The following is a 19,615-nucleotide window of genomic DNA, read 5'->3' on the forward strand; positions in this document are numbered from 1 at the left end:
GTCCTCCTTTCTCAAATATCTGGCCTGATTTGTCTGCTTAGAAACTGCTGAGGTAATAACTTCACATCACAAGTGAAGCAGTCACGTGCTTCAGCGGCCTGACTGCAACCTATTTCATGCAATAGCCTTTTGGGACTGACCTTTCAGGCTCAAATAATCATTTCACTTTATCTGAAACCTACTGAAGTCTGTTGAAACTGCAGTTTACTTTAATGGGAGCTGAATCATGGCCTAAACAAGCAACATAGGAATGAGCAAAAAAAATGCATTCGCAAAGGAATCAGAGTTGCTGGCTGTACGAGTCAACAGATAAAATTATACCTTGAAAATCTAAATATAGCATTTGCTACTTTTTAACCTATCACTGCACTTTAATACAATGCCCTTGGAATTACATTCATTTCCTTTGAACTGTTGGCAAGAACTTTCCTGGTGTAGGACACTCAAGACTGAACTTCAGCTCACTTACACAGAGCAGAGTCAAAACCAAAGCCTAGCTTTATTTAAAGAAACTAGAGTTATGATTTTTTCAATGCAAATTAGCAAGATAAGAGTGCTATGGCAACCAAACCACTGTTGCCAAAGAAATTTGCCATTGTTGATTAGAAATTCCTGAAGGCAAAAATACTGCAAGCCTGAGCAATACTGTTTATTTCCTCAAATTATATTAATGAGTAGCATTTACACTTTTTTACTCTAATTGTACATCACCCTGGTCCACAACATCAGCATAGACAAACACTGCAAAGCAGGATCTGAATCTCAGTTTAACTTAGTATCCTGTCCTGTCAAGTACTAACACTGAAAACACTTAAGTTTCCTGAAAGCCTACATATAGTATTCCTCCACGTACCTGAATTATATAGAATGAAAGCACCTTCCTCTGTAGGACTGTTAATAGTTTCACTTTCATTTACACATTTACCAAATCATTTCAACTTATGCATATGACTTTATAAAATTACTGCATGAACATGTCATGGCTTTCAGCTGAAGAGAAGCACTTTAACATGCCTGTAGCCCAGGAAACTCAGTACTGTCAAGTTCGTTTTCAGGCTGCTGCACAAGGTTTTATCACCATTATAAATGGTGCAAAAGCCAAAAACTTGGCAGGTCAGAACAAAGAATGTCTGGGGATCCAGGAACCACTACCAGCATATAGGAACAGCGAAACAAAGCAGGGAGATGCAGGTGAGGGCTACTGTAGATGACCCCTTTCAGTTCAGCAGATTCCTCAGACAAGTAAAAAAATTGTGTACATTTAAGATAACTTGTTTCCATGTGTGCCAAAACAATGTCCTGAAATTTTTCTCTAGGTTGACCTTCCATTTTGTTTGGTCTTCCATTTGACATAAAACCGTGTTTCATTGTGTTAACAAAGAAAAAGAAACAAATGAAAGTTCAGACTCACGAATATGATCACACATCCTTCCATTTGCCAGATAATCTGGGAACGCATTTATCTCATCTAGGGAACCTGTAATACATTATTTAAATGAAAAATGCCTCAATAGAAGAAGCCAGTAGAATAAAATATGAACTGATCATATCAAAGCCTCTTCAGACTTGTGAGTCTCTACTTTTGCAAAGTCATCATTACATATTAATGTGATGACTACTTAGTAACCAATACGTAATAAGCAATACTACTTATTAACCACCATGCACTTTGGGCCCATTCCTTGTCTTATTACATTGTATAAACCCAGTCAATGGAAATGTTAGCTAAGACAAGTAGACACTGAAAACTTAAAAAAATGTGGAGCCAGCAATCTGTCCTTCATAACTTATCTGGCCCATCATTTTCAAATAGCTTTGTGATTTTGATCCTCAACAGCTGATGGCCCTGGTTTTGAGGGGTGTAGAATTGTATTTAAAACAAAAAGCCAAAAGAAGAGGAACACTCCCAAGAGAACAAGATAACCTTTTTTGAACTTCATTAGTGATATTAAAAATGATTTTGCTGATGCTTTTCTTCTAAAGCGTCTCATCTGAACGCTTTTATTGCCTATTATTTCAAAAATAAGCAGAATCTGAGAAACGCAAGGCTGAAATTCCCTCCCTCAGCAGTAGCTCGGAAAGCAGCCGTTTTTCAGTGCCAGGAGGCCGCAGAGGCAGCTCCGGACGCAGGTCTGTTGACCAAGCGCGGGGCGGCTGAGGTAACGGGCGGCTCGGGGGCACGACCAGGCCGCCCCGCGCCCCCGGGGAGCGGCTGGAGGCTGTCCTGCTCCCGGGGCCCGGCGAGTGCACCGGAGCGAGCTCTCCCCAGCACCCCTGCGGCTGTGTCCGAGCCCGCCCGCCGCGTACCTGCCGCGGGCAGGGGCAGGAACGCAGAAGAACACGGCGGAGGGGGGCGGCGGGGCGCGGCCCCTGCCCCCAGCGCGCACACCGCGGCCGCCGCCCCGCCCTGTCCTGACAGGAACCCGCGCGCCGCCCCTGGCGCGGCCGTTGCTGGGGGCGGGGCGCCGAGGGCAGCTCCTGCGTAGGAGCAGCGGGTTGGGCGGCGAGGCTGCCAGTCAGCGCCCGGCGCCCCGCCCCGCGCCGGCGAGCCCGGAACCTGCAGGCGGCGGGGGTCCGCGTGGCGGGGTGTCGCGGCGGCGGAGGTGCGCCGGGGCCGGGGGGCAGGGGCAGGGGCAGGGGAAGCGAGCGAGGCCGCGAGGGGGTGCGCAGCCGCCCCCACACGGGCGCGCCGCGCCGCGGGGGCTGGCTGGGTGCCGGCCCGGCGGGGAGCCCTTCCGGCGGGGAGCCCTTCCCGCGGGGCGCCGGCCGGGCCGGTGCGTGGGGAAGGGGCGATCCGGCGGGCCGGGCCGGGCCGGGCGGGTCGGCGTGCGGGAGCGCCGGCGCCGCCGGCCGGGGCTGCCGCTGTGCCGGCGCGGCGGCGGGGGGGGGCGGCTGCGAGGCTGGGCCGCCTCCGTGGGGGCGGGGAGGAAAGGGGGGGGGTGTTGGGGGTGGAAATTTGGGGAATGCGTGCGGGGGTTAGGGGTTGGATGTGTGTGGGGGGTGTCAGGTGTGGGGGGCTGCGGGGGGAGGGGCATGGGTGTATCTGGGGTGGGGGGTGTGGAACGTAATGGGTATCCGCTGTCTCCCTGGAAAGCGGGAGTTCCTGCTCTGTGAGCCCCCGGGGGTACGCAGGGGCCCTCGGGACTCCTCAGGAGTAAGTGGGCTGTGTCGTGGGGGCAGTTCGGTTTTTAGTGATCACGCTAATTCACCTGATCAGGAAGTGCTGTTTGCGTTTGGCGCTGAAGTGGTAGCTATGCCATGCCAGTAATGTTAAGATTTATGTAATCGGCTCTTGCATAATGAATGGTCTTTAGCGCCCTGCTTTTATTAGCACTGCAACTTTGTTTTACCTCGGATTGCGCTGGAGTAGCTAATGAGCACGGATGGGCTTCCTTCCTTCCTGGGCACAAGTGGAGTCTGCACGCTGTGACTGGGTAGGCACCTGAGGATGTGAAAACTGTAGTTAAGGGCAATAAATGTAGAAGTGGTTCAGGAACATTCTCTAGGGCTGACCAGTGCTACCTGAACTTAGGCAAATACATGCCTAAGTTGTATTAGGCAGGTCTGCTGTTAGAAGAAGCTTGCCGCATCTGTCAGCCAGGGCATGAGCAGCACAAGGCTGTTCAAAGCATTGTTTCTATCAGCTTTTTGAGTCAAGAACGCATAAGTCACTGTTTCAATCTCACCTGGATAAGAAGGGAGGGAAGAGAAAGAAGAAAAAATAAGATGGGGAATGATCTGGGAAATGCAGACAAATAAGAAGGCTGGTCTTGAACGGCCAGAGCTTTTTGGGTTTAGCCGATGTTGGTGTTTGCAGTATCAGCTGGCTTCCTCTTAGCTTATTCAGGCACGATCTCTGTCCAGTGTCGGTAGATTCCAGTGTCCTGGGAGGCTGTGGGGGAGCATCAGACAATGAACCGACGCTGGCTTTGCCACCTGCTCTCCTGGCATTGGCAGTAAAATTGCACCGTGCCTTGGCCTGCCCTCACAGGGTCTCCAGGGGTGATAGTGGTGTTCTCCTTAGCGGAATAGCTTGTCCAGTCTTTTCTCTTGGCAAGCATGGATGGTATGCTTCAGACATCAGTTGTATATGCTTTGTGTCACATTGCTTTTGTTTTCCAAATGGGATTTCAGTGAAGTCCTTGGGTTGTATCAGGACGCCTTTTGTTTAGACTTGTTCAGTTTTGTTTTTAGCTCCTTCTGATTTTTTTTTTTTGAACAATTTTTATGCAACTGGCTGAGCTGGCTTCTTGTTATTTCTGATAAAGTGCTCTGCTAAAAAGCCAATATTGCAGTAGTATGTAGCCTCTTTGGTCTGAGGCTTAAAGCAGACAGTGCTACAGGCAACCTGAAAGTGGTGAGCTCATAAAAAGCTGTATTGTTCCAATGGGTTGCTAGTATGACCTTTTGGGTGTATGTATACTTGCAATGCTGTAATACATTTTTTTTTTTTAATCCTTCGGTCAAAATTCTGTTCTGGAGTAAGCGTCTAGTTGTACTTTTATTTAGCAGTTTGTACCTCCCCTAGCCTGAATACCTTAATGAAAGTAGGAAACAATATGATGGCACCTCTGCTCACAGCACCTGAAGAACTTCAGATGTTGGCTGCCCTAGGTTTCGGCACTGTTGCCTAGCTGGCAGCAAAGCTCTTGGCAAAGCTCATAGCTCCTTTTTGTTCTAATTGTACTTCAAATAAAAATGCCTAGCTGTAAAAGTCATCAATGCAATTGCTGCAACTTTCATTTCATCAAAGCACAATGCTGTGATAAATACGTTAACCAGCAGTAGAACCTCACTTCAGTTGTGTAAAAATCCTACCTGACTGAAGATTGGTTAAGATCTTCAAGGTACAAAAGACTCAAGCTTATAAACTGGAACAGAATTAGAAAGGAAGACTGGCTTGCTGTAGATGTGAGGATCATTGCAATTTATACAAATCATTAACTTGTCTGCCACATCTTTCAGTTTTTCTCTAGGGTTTTGAGCACTGATCTTCTCTTGTTTTTGATATTTAGAATGTATTGACAGAGTTGTACTCAGGTCAGCTTTTTTAGGCTGTGCATTAATTGTCATTCTTAGGTTCTTTTCTTACTGGATCTGCTTGTTCTGTGTCTCGTTAGGTGGGGCTTTCTGCTGAACAGTTGACAATTACATTTCTTGTAATGTTGGAATTTCTTCCTAGCTTTGCTAAGGAAAAACAAAATATGAGGAAAAAGAAGCTTGACAAATACAAGTTAGCTTTTCTGATGAGTTAACTGGGGAGGGACAATCATTTCATAAGTTAAATTCACCACAGTCATAATTAAGTGATGGAAATTGTATCCCTTTTATGATGCCTCTACTCACAGTATTCTTTTCTAGAAAAAGTTATAAACAATTCTATGAGATGTTGACTTGCTTTTGCATTGCTATATGGAAAATTTCTTGTGAAATATTCAAGTTTTGCATCTTTCCTATTTTTATCTTTCAGGCTATAAGGGCATTCTGCATTACTGAAAGAAGTCACTCCTGTTCGTGGAGTGACTTATGATGTCAACAAGTGTATCATCCTGGATTTTAAGCTCAGCAAGAAACAGCATTGTTTTACAAGGAAAAGGACGTTTGTACTCCAGATGTATCCCAAATCAAAACAAGATAAAATGGAAGCTTGTTTTCTGCAGAACACGCCTCTTCCCTACTGGAAGCTGGAGCTTAGACAATACTTTCCCCTTAAGAAAAGCTTTCAGACACACTTCCACTGAAGAAGAACAATTCTCTTTTCAGATGTCTCCATCACAAATCAATGATGTACTCAGAGCAGGTGAATTATCCCATAAAATACTGGATTTGGGTGGTAAAAATACTAATTCTGTGTTGAGATTTGAAAGTAACCAGTTGGCATCTAACACCCCAATTGAAGACCGCAGAAGTGCAGCCACTTGCTTGCAGACCAAAGGGATGATGTTTGGGGTCTTTGATGGTCATGCAGGTTCTGCATGTGCTCAGGCAGTAAGTGAGAGACTGCTTCATTATATAGCAGTATCTCTCATGTCTCGGCAAACCTTGGAAGAGATTGAGCTTGCTGTGGAGTGCATGAAACCGGTTTTGCCTATTCTGCAGTGGCACAAGCATCCAAATGATGTAGAGTATCGAGAAATAACTTCACAATATTTTGAGAACCTCCGGGTTTACTGGCAACACTTACTGGACCTAGACACTGAGCCAGGATTTAGTTTAGAAGAAGCCATGATATGTGCATTCAAAAGGTTAGACTCAGACATATCACTAGAAGTTCAGGCTCCCCAGGAAAATGAATTGATGAGAAGTATTGCCCTTCAAGTAGCTTTCTCTGGTGCAACAGCCTGTGTGGCTCACATTGATGGCGTTCACTTACATGTTGCAAATGCTGGTGATTGCAGAGCAGTTTTAGGGGTACATGAAGAAGATGGAACATGGTCTACTCTCCCTTTAACTCGAGACCACAATGCCTTTGATGAATCTGAAATTAAAAGACTAAAGAGAGAACACCCGAAATCTGAGGAGAAAACTCTGTTTGTGAATGACAGATTACTGGGGATTCTCATGCCCTCCAGAGCTTTTGGAGATGTCCAATTAAAATGGAGTAAAGAATTGCAACACAGTGTTCTGGAGAATAGCTGTGATGCTGAGGCTTTAAATATTTATCAGTATGTTCCTCCAAACTATCACACACCCCCTTATTTAACTGCAGAGCCTGAAGTCACATACCACAAACTAAGAGGCAAGGATAAGTTTCTAGTTATTGCTTCAGATGGACTATGGGAGATGCTAAGTAATGAGAAGGTTGTAAAACTTGTTGCTGGACACCTTACAGAGCTTAACGTGCGGAAACCACAACTGGCTTTTGAGAAACCAATTAATTTGGGTTATATGCACAACTTGTTGCTTCAGAGGAAAAACAGAGGCATTGGCTCACTTGACCAGAACACAGCTACTCACTTAATAAGGCATGCAATTGGAAATAATGAGTATGGGGAGGTGGACCAAGAGAAACTTGCTGCAATGCTGACACTGCCTGAAGACCTTGCAAGAATGTACAGAGATGATATCACAGTAACTGTGGTGTATTTTAATTCAGAAACAATTGAAAATTATTACAAAAACAATGAATAGAGGCTTGCATTACTGCTGTTCTATACCATTAGCCAATTTTGATACTGGAAACCATTCCTGTTTGTTTTCCCTGATAGTCAAGCTGGTACAAGTGTCATCATTTGGAAGTTCCTGAAACTGACCCTACTGACTAGTCCTGAAAATACATTTCTAGAAGTCAGTTTGGTGAAAATTCCCTGGGTTTCCAGGTCTGTGCACACTGAGGAGAAATGCTTTGATAAAAGTTCACTGAAATATAACCGAACTAAAGATTGCCAGTCCAGTTCTGATTCCATGGGAGCAACTGGTAAAACTTTCCAAAAGAACAAACGGGAGACAAATTTCACTGAGACTGGTACAATTTGATAGGGAGAGGGATAGTAGCTGTAGCTGCCTGGATTATAAGAAACGCTCTGCTCTTGTGCAAAACGAGTAGCCTCCTATTGAAACACTGTAATTGAAATAAATAAATAAACTCCCAAACCACTATTTGATTTAACAGTGTCAGATACTTTAAAGAATTGCTTTGTGTATGTGAAGCTTTACTAAACAAAGCTGTTCAGACAGCCTTGGGACTATCAAACACTTTTTCCTAATGTCATATTTTACAGCTACTGTAGAAACAAAAGCATATTTTCTTCAGGAATTCTTTTAAAGTGTGAATGTATATTCTCTTAACTGTGTGTGTGTGTGTGGACTTGTATGACAATTTATAGTTCAGAGGCACTTGAGAGACTTCATAGTTCCTTTTTTAGGAATATTATATATTCCTAATATAATGAGTACCTAATGCCATCAACCAACAATACTTGGCTTCAGCATTCAGTGTCTAACTTGCTTAAAGAATGTACCCTTTATATTAAGTATTGATCTGTGAACTGTTGCACATCAAATCCATCATCTGTAATTTTTAAAATGTTTTACAGATCCAGAAGTTCAAAAGTACATCTAAGTGTAAATGCGGCAATATATAGAACACCTTTGTCTCTGGATTTCACTTTCAAGAGAGAATTAGCAGAGCTGATATTTCACCAAAATACATTTTATCTTTTCCTCTTCTTGCTTTTGGACATGTAGGTTTGGATAGTTATTTTCTGTAGTGAATATATGTTCTAATCCCAGAAAATATACTTTTGTGTATTTTATAACAGTTTTCTTTTATACTGTGCTTTTTAGAGTGCCTATCTAAAGCTTGAAGTTTAGCTGTGTTTTCTTAAATTTCACGTGCGGTGTTCTCTAATGACTCTTTTCCTTGTTTATGCACAGCAGTAATTGTTGCCTGCAAGAATGAGTGTACTGGGAATAGAGGCCTGTTTACAGCTGTTGCTATGAAGTAAGAACCTGTGTGGGTGAGGCAGAGCTGGTATAAATAAGATCACTTTTTTCTGAATTCCACTTAAAAATTAAAGCAGTGTTCTGCCATTTAGCAGATGAAAAAGTACTTCAATTTTCCTTACAGTAATTTTTAAGAAGATGAGATCTTGGGCCTAAACTGGCAGCACTTGGGGCTTTTTATATGCTTTTTTCCCCAGATAAAAACTCTCAGTGCTTTTTCAGGCATTTAAATAATCTGTTCTGAGGATTGTTTAAAAGGAAACTAAAAACTGTTTAAAGAGAATTCATGCATTTGACTACACAGAATTTATCTTTAATTCAGTGTTAAAACTGCAATCACCACATGCATCATTACACATTACAGACATGTACTTTATAAATTGTCCTTTTCTATTTCTCCCACTGCAATATCTGTAAATTCAAAGGTAATTGTTGGAAAGATGCTTTCTGGTGCAAAAGCCTTTGCACCAGAAAAACATTATACTCTAATACATAGTATTCTACTATGTATTCCATGTACTACTTGTTAGTACTCTAATACATACTGGAGTGCATCCAGCAATTTAGCCTGGAGGCAGGTAGCACTGTTTTTTCAGGTAAAATTCATTCCCATTGATATCAACAAAACAGGATTGGCTCAAATCTGAGACTTAAATCTTCTTGTTGGTAGGGGACTTTAGGAAGAGTTCAGGTGTGTGTAAGACATTACGGGCATTGCTGAGATTCTTGTAGTTTGGGTCCAATTTAGTGTGTTAAGTATGCCCTCCTCCATGAGAGTGGTACTAGGTAGCCTGAGATTTCGTACGCTGGAAAAAGGCGAAGGGTGAAGGTCAGGCTGAGTGTTCACCTGAGCAGGTGGCTGGCCCACCTCCAAGTCAACTGAGTGAGGAGGGGACCACTCTTAAGCAGCATTCCTGAACCCTTTTGGCTTTAAGCGGGCTATTTCCATTCACTTTTACAAAACCTTTTGTATGATTAGTTACATGCTTCATTCCTGTTGTAATTTTGGGCATAAAGCAGTAGAAGACTAGCACTTCTAGACTACCTCTTAATAGAGGAAATTACTTAACAGTGTAGCTAGAAGAACAAAGGGACTAAACCACATCAGAGTTGATATGAAGTGTTTTTTATTAAAAATATTCCAGAAAACATTTAATGTAGAGCAAACCTGTAACAGCAGAAGTAGTGTAGCAAATCTATGTTACAGCTAATATATAGTCTTAAAATAAAAGTAAGCTGCCTTGTTCTCCTCTGATTAAAATAGAGTCCAGTGGTGAAATCTACATTGTCTTTTGAGAGAATCACTATGGCATTAAGTCGTCTGAAGAGTTACTCCTAGATACACTATTATATATAGGTTGTTGTAACTGCAAATTGATAATGATTGTTTAAAGGAATGCATTTGACAGTAAGAAGGGTACTACTAATTTCCTGTTAGTTTTGCTCAGTTTAACATGCAGCACTATAATTATCCTACTGTGGAAAGGGATAACATTAAACCAATTACTGAGTTTTAAAAAAGAACACAAATCATGGATTTAACCATGTGCTCCCTGATGTTTTGTTGCAGGCCAACAGCAGTGATCTGTCCTTGTGGTTATAATGATTCTATCAGTTTGAATCAGATCATAGACATTTTCATCTGTAACAGCAAAAACAGCTAGTAGGCATTAATAAGCACAGTGTGTTGTGACTTGAAGATGCAAGAACAACATTTAAATGAGTGAACTTAATGTGTTAATCTGCTCCTGTAAGCATAACAATATGAAGATCTGATAGTACATCTAGATGCAAGTCTTGTGAAATCCTAAATACTTGTTGGAACAAATATCTTTACAGGCAGACGGTTTGCTTTACGTTAGGTCAGTTCTGTCTGTTTGTTTGTTTTTAAACTTCCTTAACAGTCCATATTGGAGAAGCTACAATCAAAAATAGTCACCCCAGTTGTCTCTTTCTCAAATGTGAGTCCTAAATAGCCCCAGATATGCCTCTTGACTCTACATAGCAAATCTGACTTAAGTGTTGATGTAGGTATTACAAAAGATAAGCTTTTCTTCCCTAACATTTAATCCTTGTGTTGAACTACAACTTTGTCACTTTGCTTTTTCTCCAGAATTCTTATTCTATGTTCCTAAATGGTTATGCTTATTTGTATTCATCATGTATTTATTTATTTTTTTCTAACTTCATTGTAAATAGTGAGGGAGATCACTGTTTTGTAAATAAAAATATTCATTCTGCACTTAATAAAAGTTAATTTTTAAACTTTAAAGGAATGAAAGTGTTAATGATTCAGTTATTTTACTAGAATCTAGCATATTTTCCTGTGAACATTGCTGATTATTAATCACTTTTTTTGGGGGGGGGGAGGGTAGATATTCAAGCTGGGATAAATGTGAATAATTTGAGTAGGCATTGCGAGTTTGTTTAAATGTTTATAGCTCTGCAGTTTTCCCACCATGGAATTAATTTTTAATATGTAAAAGTCAGGATATCTTGATACTATTGTGTTTCCAGTAAACTAACCAGTCAGCAGAGGGACCATGAGTTCAATGGCCAGACTATCCAAATTGTGCTTCAGTTAATTTGACAATCTACATAAATAAAAATGTTTTTAACTTTGATAGGCTCATATATATATAGAAAGAAATATGTTCACCTGCAGCTAAAAAAATCATTTAACATTCACATGAAATATGTGCTCCAATTGTGCCCTAAAAACCATGCAAATAAACTAGAAATACAACATCTATACAAACACTGATAAAATCCTTGAATTATAACAGACCAGTAGCAGCACAAGTGTTCATGTACTCAGTCTTCAAGATTTAACTTCTTTACCATTAATTTCAATTGTTAGTGTTTTATTCAGTAAAGAGGAAAGAGAATGATGGGGCAGGGGGATAGATTCCTTATTTGTCTTCTGGACAACTTCCAGAACTTCCTTCTTTGCCTTTTCTGGACAACTTTTTTGGATAACAAAATATTTGCCTAAAATTTGAGGAGGATTTTTTGGTGTTTTAATTGCTCTCTGGGAGGTTCTCTGTTTGAAACAGTAACTGTACTGAGAAGAGCTGAAAGTAGAACTGTGCACAAGTCCCTGTGCTATTGTCAGATATCAATTGATTAGTGTGGCGTTATGTAGTATTTATTGCCACAGCCTAATACTTCAGTAGAAAGCGTAGAAAAGTAAGAATGCAAGTATGTCTCTCTCTTCTTGAGGTTACAAAGCAGTTTGACACATACAAGAAATGTGTTTTTCCTTCTTTATATCTGTTGCTGAGAGGTTAAACTTCAAAGAAGTATTATTTTTAAATTAAATGCTTGAAATTTTGCTAAAACTTTGTCTTTTGAATCTGGGAGAACCAGTTCAAACTACTTCTAGATTTCTCAAGTTATCAGTCAGTTAAGAATTGTTCCTGTTACTGTGTTGGTTAACCACTTTTCGGGGACTTTTCCAGCCAGTTGGCCTACATTAGTCTAAAATAGAATTATGGTTTCTATTCAGATTGAGCAAAGAAATTTCTTAGTAGGGCACTTCCCATTTCTTAAAGAGGAAAAAAAGTACCTTTTTTTGCCTTTTGGTGAACTTTTCTGAATTAGATACAGTGCAGAGAGGAAAGATGTTGGCAATTAGCAATGCTTAAAAGGGCACTGGAACCATAGGCAGCCGAAAAGGGAGTCATAAAACATGCTTTGGTAATCCGACTTATATGCGGCTTTGGTGAGATTTTTCCAACTTTCATAGATTAATTCAATGCTCCTGGAATAGATTACACATCCAGAGAGGTAGAAATCTCTAGTCTGACTGGAGGAACAGTGATCACGTAGGATTTCTCATGCCTGCCTGCTGAAATTCTGGAGCCAATCCAACAGGTATTTGCTCTGGAGTGAGTGGTCTAATTCAGTCTCTGACTTGGTACTTCTCTCAAACCAGCCAAAAAAGATGCTAGCTGTGGAAACAGTTCTTTCTGGGTGTAGACTACCAAATGTGCATTAGAAACCAATGGCTTACTGTCACCTGGGGCATTAGAGCTCTGATTTGCCATGCCTTGTTCTATTGTTGCTAAGCGTGCTTTGCTTTATGTTCTCTGAAATGATCTTTGCTATAGTGTTACTATTGCATTACTATTTCACGCTTCACAGTTGTGAGGCGTTTTTCTTAAAAAAAATTTCAATTTCAGTGCTTTACTGAGTAACTCTTCGATTTCATACCTGCAGAACCAAGGTTGGCCAGAAGATGTCAGTTGTATTTTGCAAAAGGAAAGCTGTGCTGCTATGTTTGCTTGGGTCTCTCTCACTATTAGATTCATGTTCATAACACATGAATTTCAGGTGCTGTTATACAAATGAAAAAAATCCAAAATACATTTTAAAGGGGTTTATTAGTAGCTACCTAGTACTTCAGATGTATGAACTGGGTAATCTGAGCCAGAGTCTGATTGTCTGAATCTTTGCCAAAACCAAGTTTTAATGGCCCGAAATACCTGAAGCAGCTAAACTTTGAGGAAAACAGTTTCCTTGTCCTGGCACTGCTAAATACCAGAACATAAAAGTGAAGTCAAGGCACCTGTCTGAATTTCCTGGAGAGCCCCCAGCTGCACAAGAAGGAAAAGCGCTTCCTGAGCTGAGGAGAGCTTTGCTCCACCACTATCTGTGTGTCTAGCTCCTGCTGTTGAGCAGCTCAGCAGCTGCAGAGAGCCACAGCTGCCCCATGGCCACTCTGTAGCTGAGATTAAGTTGTTTTGCTGTGAACAAACCTACAGCCTGGAAATTACATTGATAGGTTCCTTGAAGAGTCTGCTGCTGCGAGGAGATGGAGACCTACTGTTCGGTCTAGGTATTCTCATAGAGATACTGTGAGCTTTTTGTTGTAAACCGGGCCAGCTGGGATTCTGAAATATGCTGAGGGTTTGAGAATAAATCTTGGTATTTTATTTTTTTGGCTTTATTCTGCAGTTCTTTCTTCTGGACATAGTTGCCTGTACCTGATGCTGCTGTGACTATCAGAGCTTGCATTTCTTACGTATTTATTCTGTTGTTCTTCCCTCCTCCTCCCCTCACTTTCTTCTCTTCCCCTTAATCCATGGTTAGTTTTCTGTTTCTTGTTCTGGGTAAGTGCTTTGAGAAAAGGAACAATTTTTTTTTTTAAAGCAATATGAGAAGGGGGATATGGCTGTCTTCTAAAGACAGCAGGTGAGGGAATTGTAGGACATCCCTTCAGCTAGGTGTGCACACAAGTGGTTCTCCAAGAAGTTATAGAAAAACCTTCTGTTGTATTCACGAAGTGGACTTCAGGTATGCACGTGAGACCACAGCTAGTTACCCTGCAGCCTCTGCTCTTACCCTCATGGCTTACTGTTTATAGGTGTAGTACCGAATCCCCTGGCATAATGAATGGCCAGAATGCCTGTCAATAATGCAGTTACTTCCCTTTTGGCTCTGGATTTGGCAGCTTTTTGGCAGCTGTTACCTCTGATGGCAATGCTATATAGCACAGCAAATATCAAAGCACTGAAGTGTTAAGAGATACAGAGTAATTGCTTTGCCCTCTTCATTATCATAGATAATAGACATGTATCTTCCTTGCAGATTAACTTTACCTTCTGTATTATCCCAAACTTCAGTTAGAGTTATGTTTGAGGATCTGTTCCTAACCTTTTAACTTTGAAAATAAAGCATTTGGGCAATACCAGAAGCTTGACTGAAAGATTAAAATGTGGACAGCAAATGGGGTTGAATACGGTTGCTATGTTTGGGTTACAGAGTTCATCCTCCATGAACTTGCTCTACAACTGGACTTGGGTCAGGTTCTTATCTGAACCTATTTGATGATTTGCTATGTTCCCTCTCTATTAGAAGTGGAATCTAGTCATTTGGCTAGATTTTTGGAGAAACTAGGTCATGATTAAAACCTGTCAGGGTTAAGGACCATATTGCACCCTCTCATTTTAAACAAAGCATAAGGTAGTTAACTCTCACTGTTTGCATGTATGTTGAATAGTGTTTTCTTAAGCACATAAAAGCTGTGCATTGATCCATAATTCTGATGTTACCATGCATTAAGAAACTTATCTGTTTGCATGTGTTTTTCTCTGCTGTCATATCTCCTAAGGCACATACATAGGATCTTTCTCTCATTTGCAGAGCTGTGTTTATGAGTAAGAGATAATTGCCATATTTGTTCAACTATGATAATAGTAGAGAGTGAATTCCCTGAAGTCCACGATCTTTTTCAAAAAAATGTGCTTAACATCACTGAAAAGGTTACATATATTTAATTTTATTGTGACTTTGCTTAAAATAAGCCCCATGTTTTTAAAATCTCTGGCTACAGTATAATAGATCTCAGTAGTCCATAGGACTTTAAGTAGTTTCTCTGGTGCCATTATGCAGAATAGAGTGCATGATCCTCTATAAAATCTGCAAAAACTGTCTTGTAATACCACATTGCTGCCTTTTTCCAATTGTGTTACTAAAAGAAAAAGAGGGTTCAATTTCATTTTGACTTCAATTTCTGTGTGGTTTTCCAACCACCTGATATAAAGGAAAATGTCTTGAGTTATCTTCATTTCCTTTTCAGGAGCACTAGTTAATTTTTTAAATGTTTTTTTTTTCAGCGAGGCTTTTAGAGGCATTCTAGTGTCATTTTCAGTGAATGCTAGTAATAAATATTTCTGCCTTATTCACCTGCCAACTCATCTTTTATTCATCCTGCTGATGAAAACAATCTCCCATGAAACTTCTGTTGCTGAAAGAGTACAAAAACTTTCCCATTACAAAAGTAATAGATCCTTCTTCAGCTTAGTGCAAGAATTTTCTATTACTTTGACATATGTTTTTGAAGAAGTTCGGAATTTTAAAGTTCTGACTTTTACTTAGAGCAACAGAGAGAATGCAATCCAATAAACGTAGCAACAGGTGAATCTGCACTTCCCTTATGTTCTTACTGCAAAATGCCAATGCTGTACTAAAATCAAATAGCTGTCCTTATATTTCTTTAAAACTTCAGTGGTATAGATTTGCACAGCTGTACCTGAAGTCCTTATTCCTCAAACACTGGTGCTCTTGTATTATTGCAGTTGTTCCGTACATGCAGGAGAATGGTTACTTATATGGTTTTGTGTCCTGGGGACTGGAGCTGAGAATAAATTTATTGGTGATATGCATTGAGAGTGAGAAGAAAACACCCATGATACTGACTCTCTTCTTTCCAGGTGGGATAAGAACATACTTATGTAGAAGTCTGGGGAGATGCAACTTGAATGAAATCCAGCTAAATGATATTTCTTTTTTCTTACTTGAATAGACAAACTATTGATAGCATAATCGCGGTTTAATTGGCAGTACCTCTTCATTAAAAATGATCAAATGACTTAGCTGTAATCAGCTTTCCTCAAACCATATTTTGCAAATAAGGTTATTAAAAACTAAACTGTCGCAGGAATTTATATAACTAGGTAAAAATCTCACAATAAAATGATTAGATACATTTGAAACACAGATTGTATTGTTTGGTAGACTGATTTATGCAATTTTATATATATTATACACATGTATATAATTATGCATATATAATGTGTATTTTATATATGTGTGCATATTATGTGTATGTAATAGTGTGTATATTATATATAATGTGTATATAAAAACCATCATTTGGTCTACATACGAAAAGCAAGCACTGTAGGAGAGCTCTTAACCCGGATAGTAAAGAGTACAAGGATTCTGGTTTTTTTTAATATAGTTTGTGTTTCTGTAATATAAAAGTGTGATTTTTATGTTCTATGAATAGAGACAGGAGGGATATATGTGTATTAATTCAAACTCATTTTTACCTAAAGAGGTTTTCTGTACTTCTTGGGTAGACGAAATCTTGGCTCTTTGGAGAGCTTTCCTGTGAACTTCATTAGAGGATGATTTTGTGTTTCTGATACATTTGTTAGGAACATGTCAAAGTCTGGTTCTGATTTTCAAGATGGTATTCATTTAAAAGAAAGCGTCAATGATGTAGGTGTTGCCTCACAAGTCAGACCTCTTCAGGTACTTGGTCAATAGGATTATTATCCCTCTGAGCTGTGGCAGAGGGTGAAACTGATAGAGTAGAAACTGAACAAATGGCCTGGGATCTTTGATTCCCTGGCCTGGATTAGAAAATGGACTGTTCTGCTTTTTCTTGAGATTACATGATATTTCACTGGCATAACAACCTGGGACTCAGTTCAGAGCCAATTGACCTCTCCTTGAAAAACTTGGAAGGCATAGGAATGTGAAACTCCTGAATGTGTACACTGCATCTGCAAATGAAGATGCAGTTTTAGATGTGCAGTATCAATGACTCTAGTGATTATAGTTCTGTATTCTTATGGCCACAAAGGAATATTTTAGCTATTAGGTGGTAGGGTATATTTGTTGTTTATCGCTGGGCAGTTTTAGAACTTCTGTTTTGGGTTTTCTTTTTTTTTTTCTTTTTTTTGGTAGCAGAAATGGTTTAGATCAATAATCTATTAATAACCTATTCAGGCCTGAAATTTCAGTTCATCCTCACTCTCTAAAGAAGAGATATTTCCATTGTTCTTTATTATATGCCGCTTCCATTTTGACTCTGAACTCATAAATCATAAATAAGCTTGAAGTATTCCTTTCCCTCTTTCAGCACTACCTTTATCTAGTATTTGCTGACATGGCTCATTATAACTTATTTTTGAGCACAGTCAGACCTTGTTTTCTGAACAGATGAATTCATTGTTGGAAAGGATTCTATAAATAGAACTTAGGAGCCACCAAAATGAGAAATTCTAGCTCATTAGGATCTTAGCTGGAACAATGTGATTTGATATACAGAAATTTTGAGCTGATGAAATGAGGCAAAGGCTTAGCTAATTGGTTCTAAACCATTAAATTACAATTGGACTATTTTTGTTTTGCAGTTAAGGGTGATAGAAACTATTTGGAAAAGAGATTCAAGCAGCACATATTGGAAGAGAGAGAAAGGAGAAAAAAATAGACTAGTTAATACTAAGGGATAAGTAAGAAGCGTACACAGTGGGATAAACTAATAACTTTGGTATCTTCTGGTATTCTGAGCTATCTTCTTCAGGTGAGTCTTGCATAAAATTAAACTCTTGTTACAAAATAGCTCTGCCTATCTTCCTCGTGTAAAAGGCAGATATGTCTCCTCTATCAACATTTGGTGTTGAAGTGGTAAAGTAAATTTATGGAGATGTGACTCTATTTCAATATCTCAAGTAGATTACTCAAGGATTAGTAGGATTACTAATGGAAAATGCAGAAATCCTCTAAACTATCTAGTCTCATGGAAGACTAAAGTCTTACAGCATCAGCCCAGAAATATTTCCTCAAGAACAATGTGAGTATTCATGCACGAGTTCTGCTTTGAATAAGTTTCTGGCAGATGGTACCTTCCAGAAGTCGAAACTCTGGTTTTGGGGCATATGTGAAGACTTCAGCCCAACTCATCTCTTACTGGCAGGCTTCAAACATGGATGCCCAAGTAAGTTGAGACATTATTTCATGACAATAAAACTAATGTGTATCATCTTTACTTCCTCTTTCCTTACTGAGAAACAAAGCATACTGTACAGGGGGAAGACTCTATAATCTTGAGACACAGTAAGTAACTGAGGAGGAACTACATGCTCTTTTTCTGGAATATGTACATTTTCTTATTTAAGAATGACATGATCTCAGTGACATTATCTCACTGCTTTATACTGCCCTCTTAGGTCTGCTTCACTCTAGCTTTTTAACCATGTACTAAAACCAGATGAGTCCATCTGTTGTCTCTAGAACCAAGAGTTTACAAGAGAAACTGATGACATGATTTTCTTTGTAACCTAGCTATTTTAAATGATTTTGCTTTAAATAAGGGGCCTGTGAATGTGAACGAAATAAACCATAGACAGGTATGGGATGGATGGTTTGAGTGGCAGCAGACCATATACCTTTCTAAAGAGCAGCTAGTAATTAAAAGGCAGGGAAAACCAACTGTTAAGAGCTACTTGTAACCACTGCAGAAGTGTGGAGCTTGGGGACCTTTGTCAGGGTTGTCCTGCTCTGCCCTGTGTGCACTTCACAACCAAGTCCATATGCTGTAAATGCCTAAAAAGGAATAAAGGGTGGAAAGGGAAGCTGGTGAAGAAGTGAGAAAATTCCCTGGGGTCAGACCACCATGGGAGCAGAGGAGCAGCTGTAGCCTGGGAATCCTGGTAGCATGCAGGCCACTGGGCTGCGTGTGTCAAACTGCTGCTCATGCACAGCCTTTAGCTCAGGCTCTGCTGCGTGGAATAGATGTGTCTGGTGGAAGTCCTGCCTTTCACATCAGGTATTTTCTTGTTGATATCCAGAACTGCAAAACTGATCTAGTTACACCAGGAACTTGATCTTTTGAGAAGACTATTTGAAGAGATGCTTTTAACTTGGAAAAATTGCATTGACTACAAATCTACTTTTGAAATAAAGCAACACCTAACATATTTGTATCTGAAAGATTAAGACGACTTTTCCATGTTTATAGCAGTGCAACTAGGAAAGACGCAATGATAATGGCAAGACAAGTGGTTAATTTTCCCAACTATTTTTTTCACATGTGTCTTTCAGGTGATCAGGGTGATCACTGAACTTACAGAAAGGACTGTAAATGTTATTATAGACTCACTCATACAAGCAAGGGAAAGGACGTGTGAACTATCTGAAATTACAGTTAGATTTTGTGCATGTGACTTGACAAGCTAGCTTTCCTTACATAGTGGATTTCTTTTTGTTTTTTTGGACAAACATGAAGTACTTGCAGTCTCAATATTGAGAGCCTGCATGGTTCATAGGGTTTAATGGAATATGGAGCTACCTCTCATTAGCAATTTAAATACCAGTCTCAGAGATGCTGTAGAGGGTGCAAGTACAATGCAGAGATACCTGAGCTAGCTCCAGAGCTAGGTGATAGTAGTTCAGCACTTTGCCTGGAAGAATTGGCCACACTAAGAGGGGTACTTTTCCTTGGATAGGGCCCCCCCCCACTGCAGCTGGACCATATCCAGTATCAAATATGTCTTCTTGAAGGTGTTTTGCAGAGCACATTATTGAGCCCTGTATGTATATCCTATTCTCTGGCTGCTAAGTTGTAGATGTATGTTATTTCTCTGGAACAACT

The 19,615-nt window shown here is 40.1% G+C and overlaps 1 protein-coding gene across 3 annotated transcripts; it reads left to right on the top strand.

The window, feature by feature from the left end:
• The first annotated feature begins 2,551 nt into the window (after window positions 1-2,551).
• On the top strand, window positions 2,552-7,597 carry PDP2 (pyruvate dehydrogenase phosphatase catalytic subunit 2). Of its 3 annotated transcripts, XM_067302481.1 has the most exons (3): window positions 2,552-2,603; window positions 3,315-3,434; window positions 5,471-7,597. In XM_067302481.1, the coding sequence occupies exon 3, from the start codon at window positions 5,527-5,529 to the stop codon at window positions 7,129-7,131; it is 1,605 nt and encodes a 534-aa protein (XP_067158582.1). In that variant the 5' UTR covers window positions 2,552-2,603; window positions 3,315-3,434; window positions 5,471-5,526; the 3' UTR covers window positions 7,132-7,597. The 3 variants fall into 3 exon arrangements, with proteins under 3 accessions (XP_067158582.1, XP_067158581.1, XP_067158583.1); XM_067302480.1 differs by lacking the exon at window positions 3,315-3,434; XM_067302482.1 differs by lacking the exons at window positions 2,552-2,603; window positions 3,315-3,434 and adding an exon at window positions 2,759-2,774.
• Window positions 7,598-19,615: the final 12,018 nt, after the last annotated feature.

This window comes from Apteryx mantelli, chromosome 10 (genome assembly GCF_036417845.1).
Source record: "Apteryx mantelli isolate bAptMan1 chromosome 10, bAptMan1.hap1, whole genome shotgun sequence".
Taxonomy (NCBI): domain Eukaryota; kingdom Metazoa; phylum Chordata; class Aves; order Apterygiformes; family Apterygidae; genus Apteryx; species Apteryx mantelli.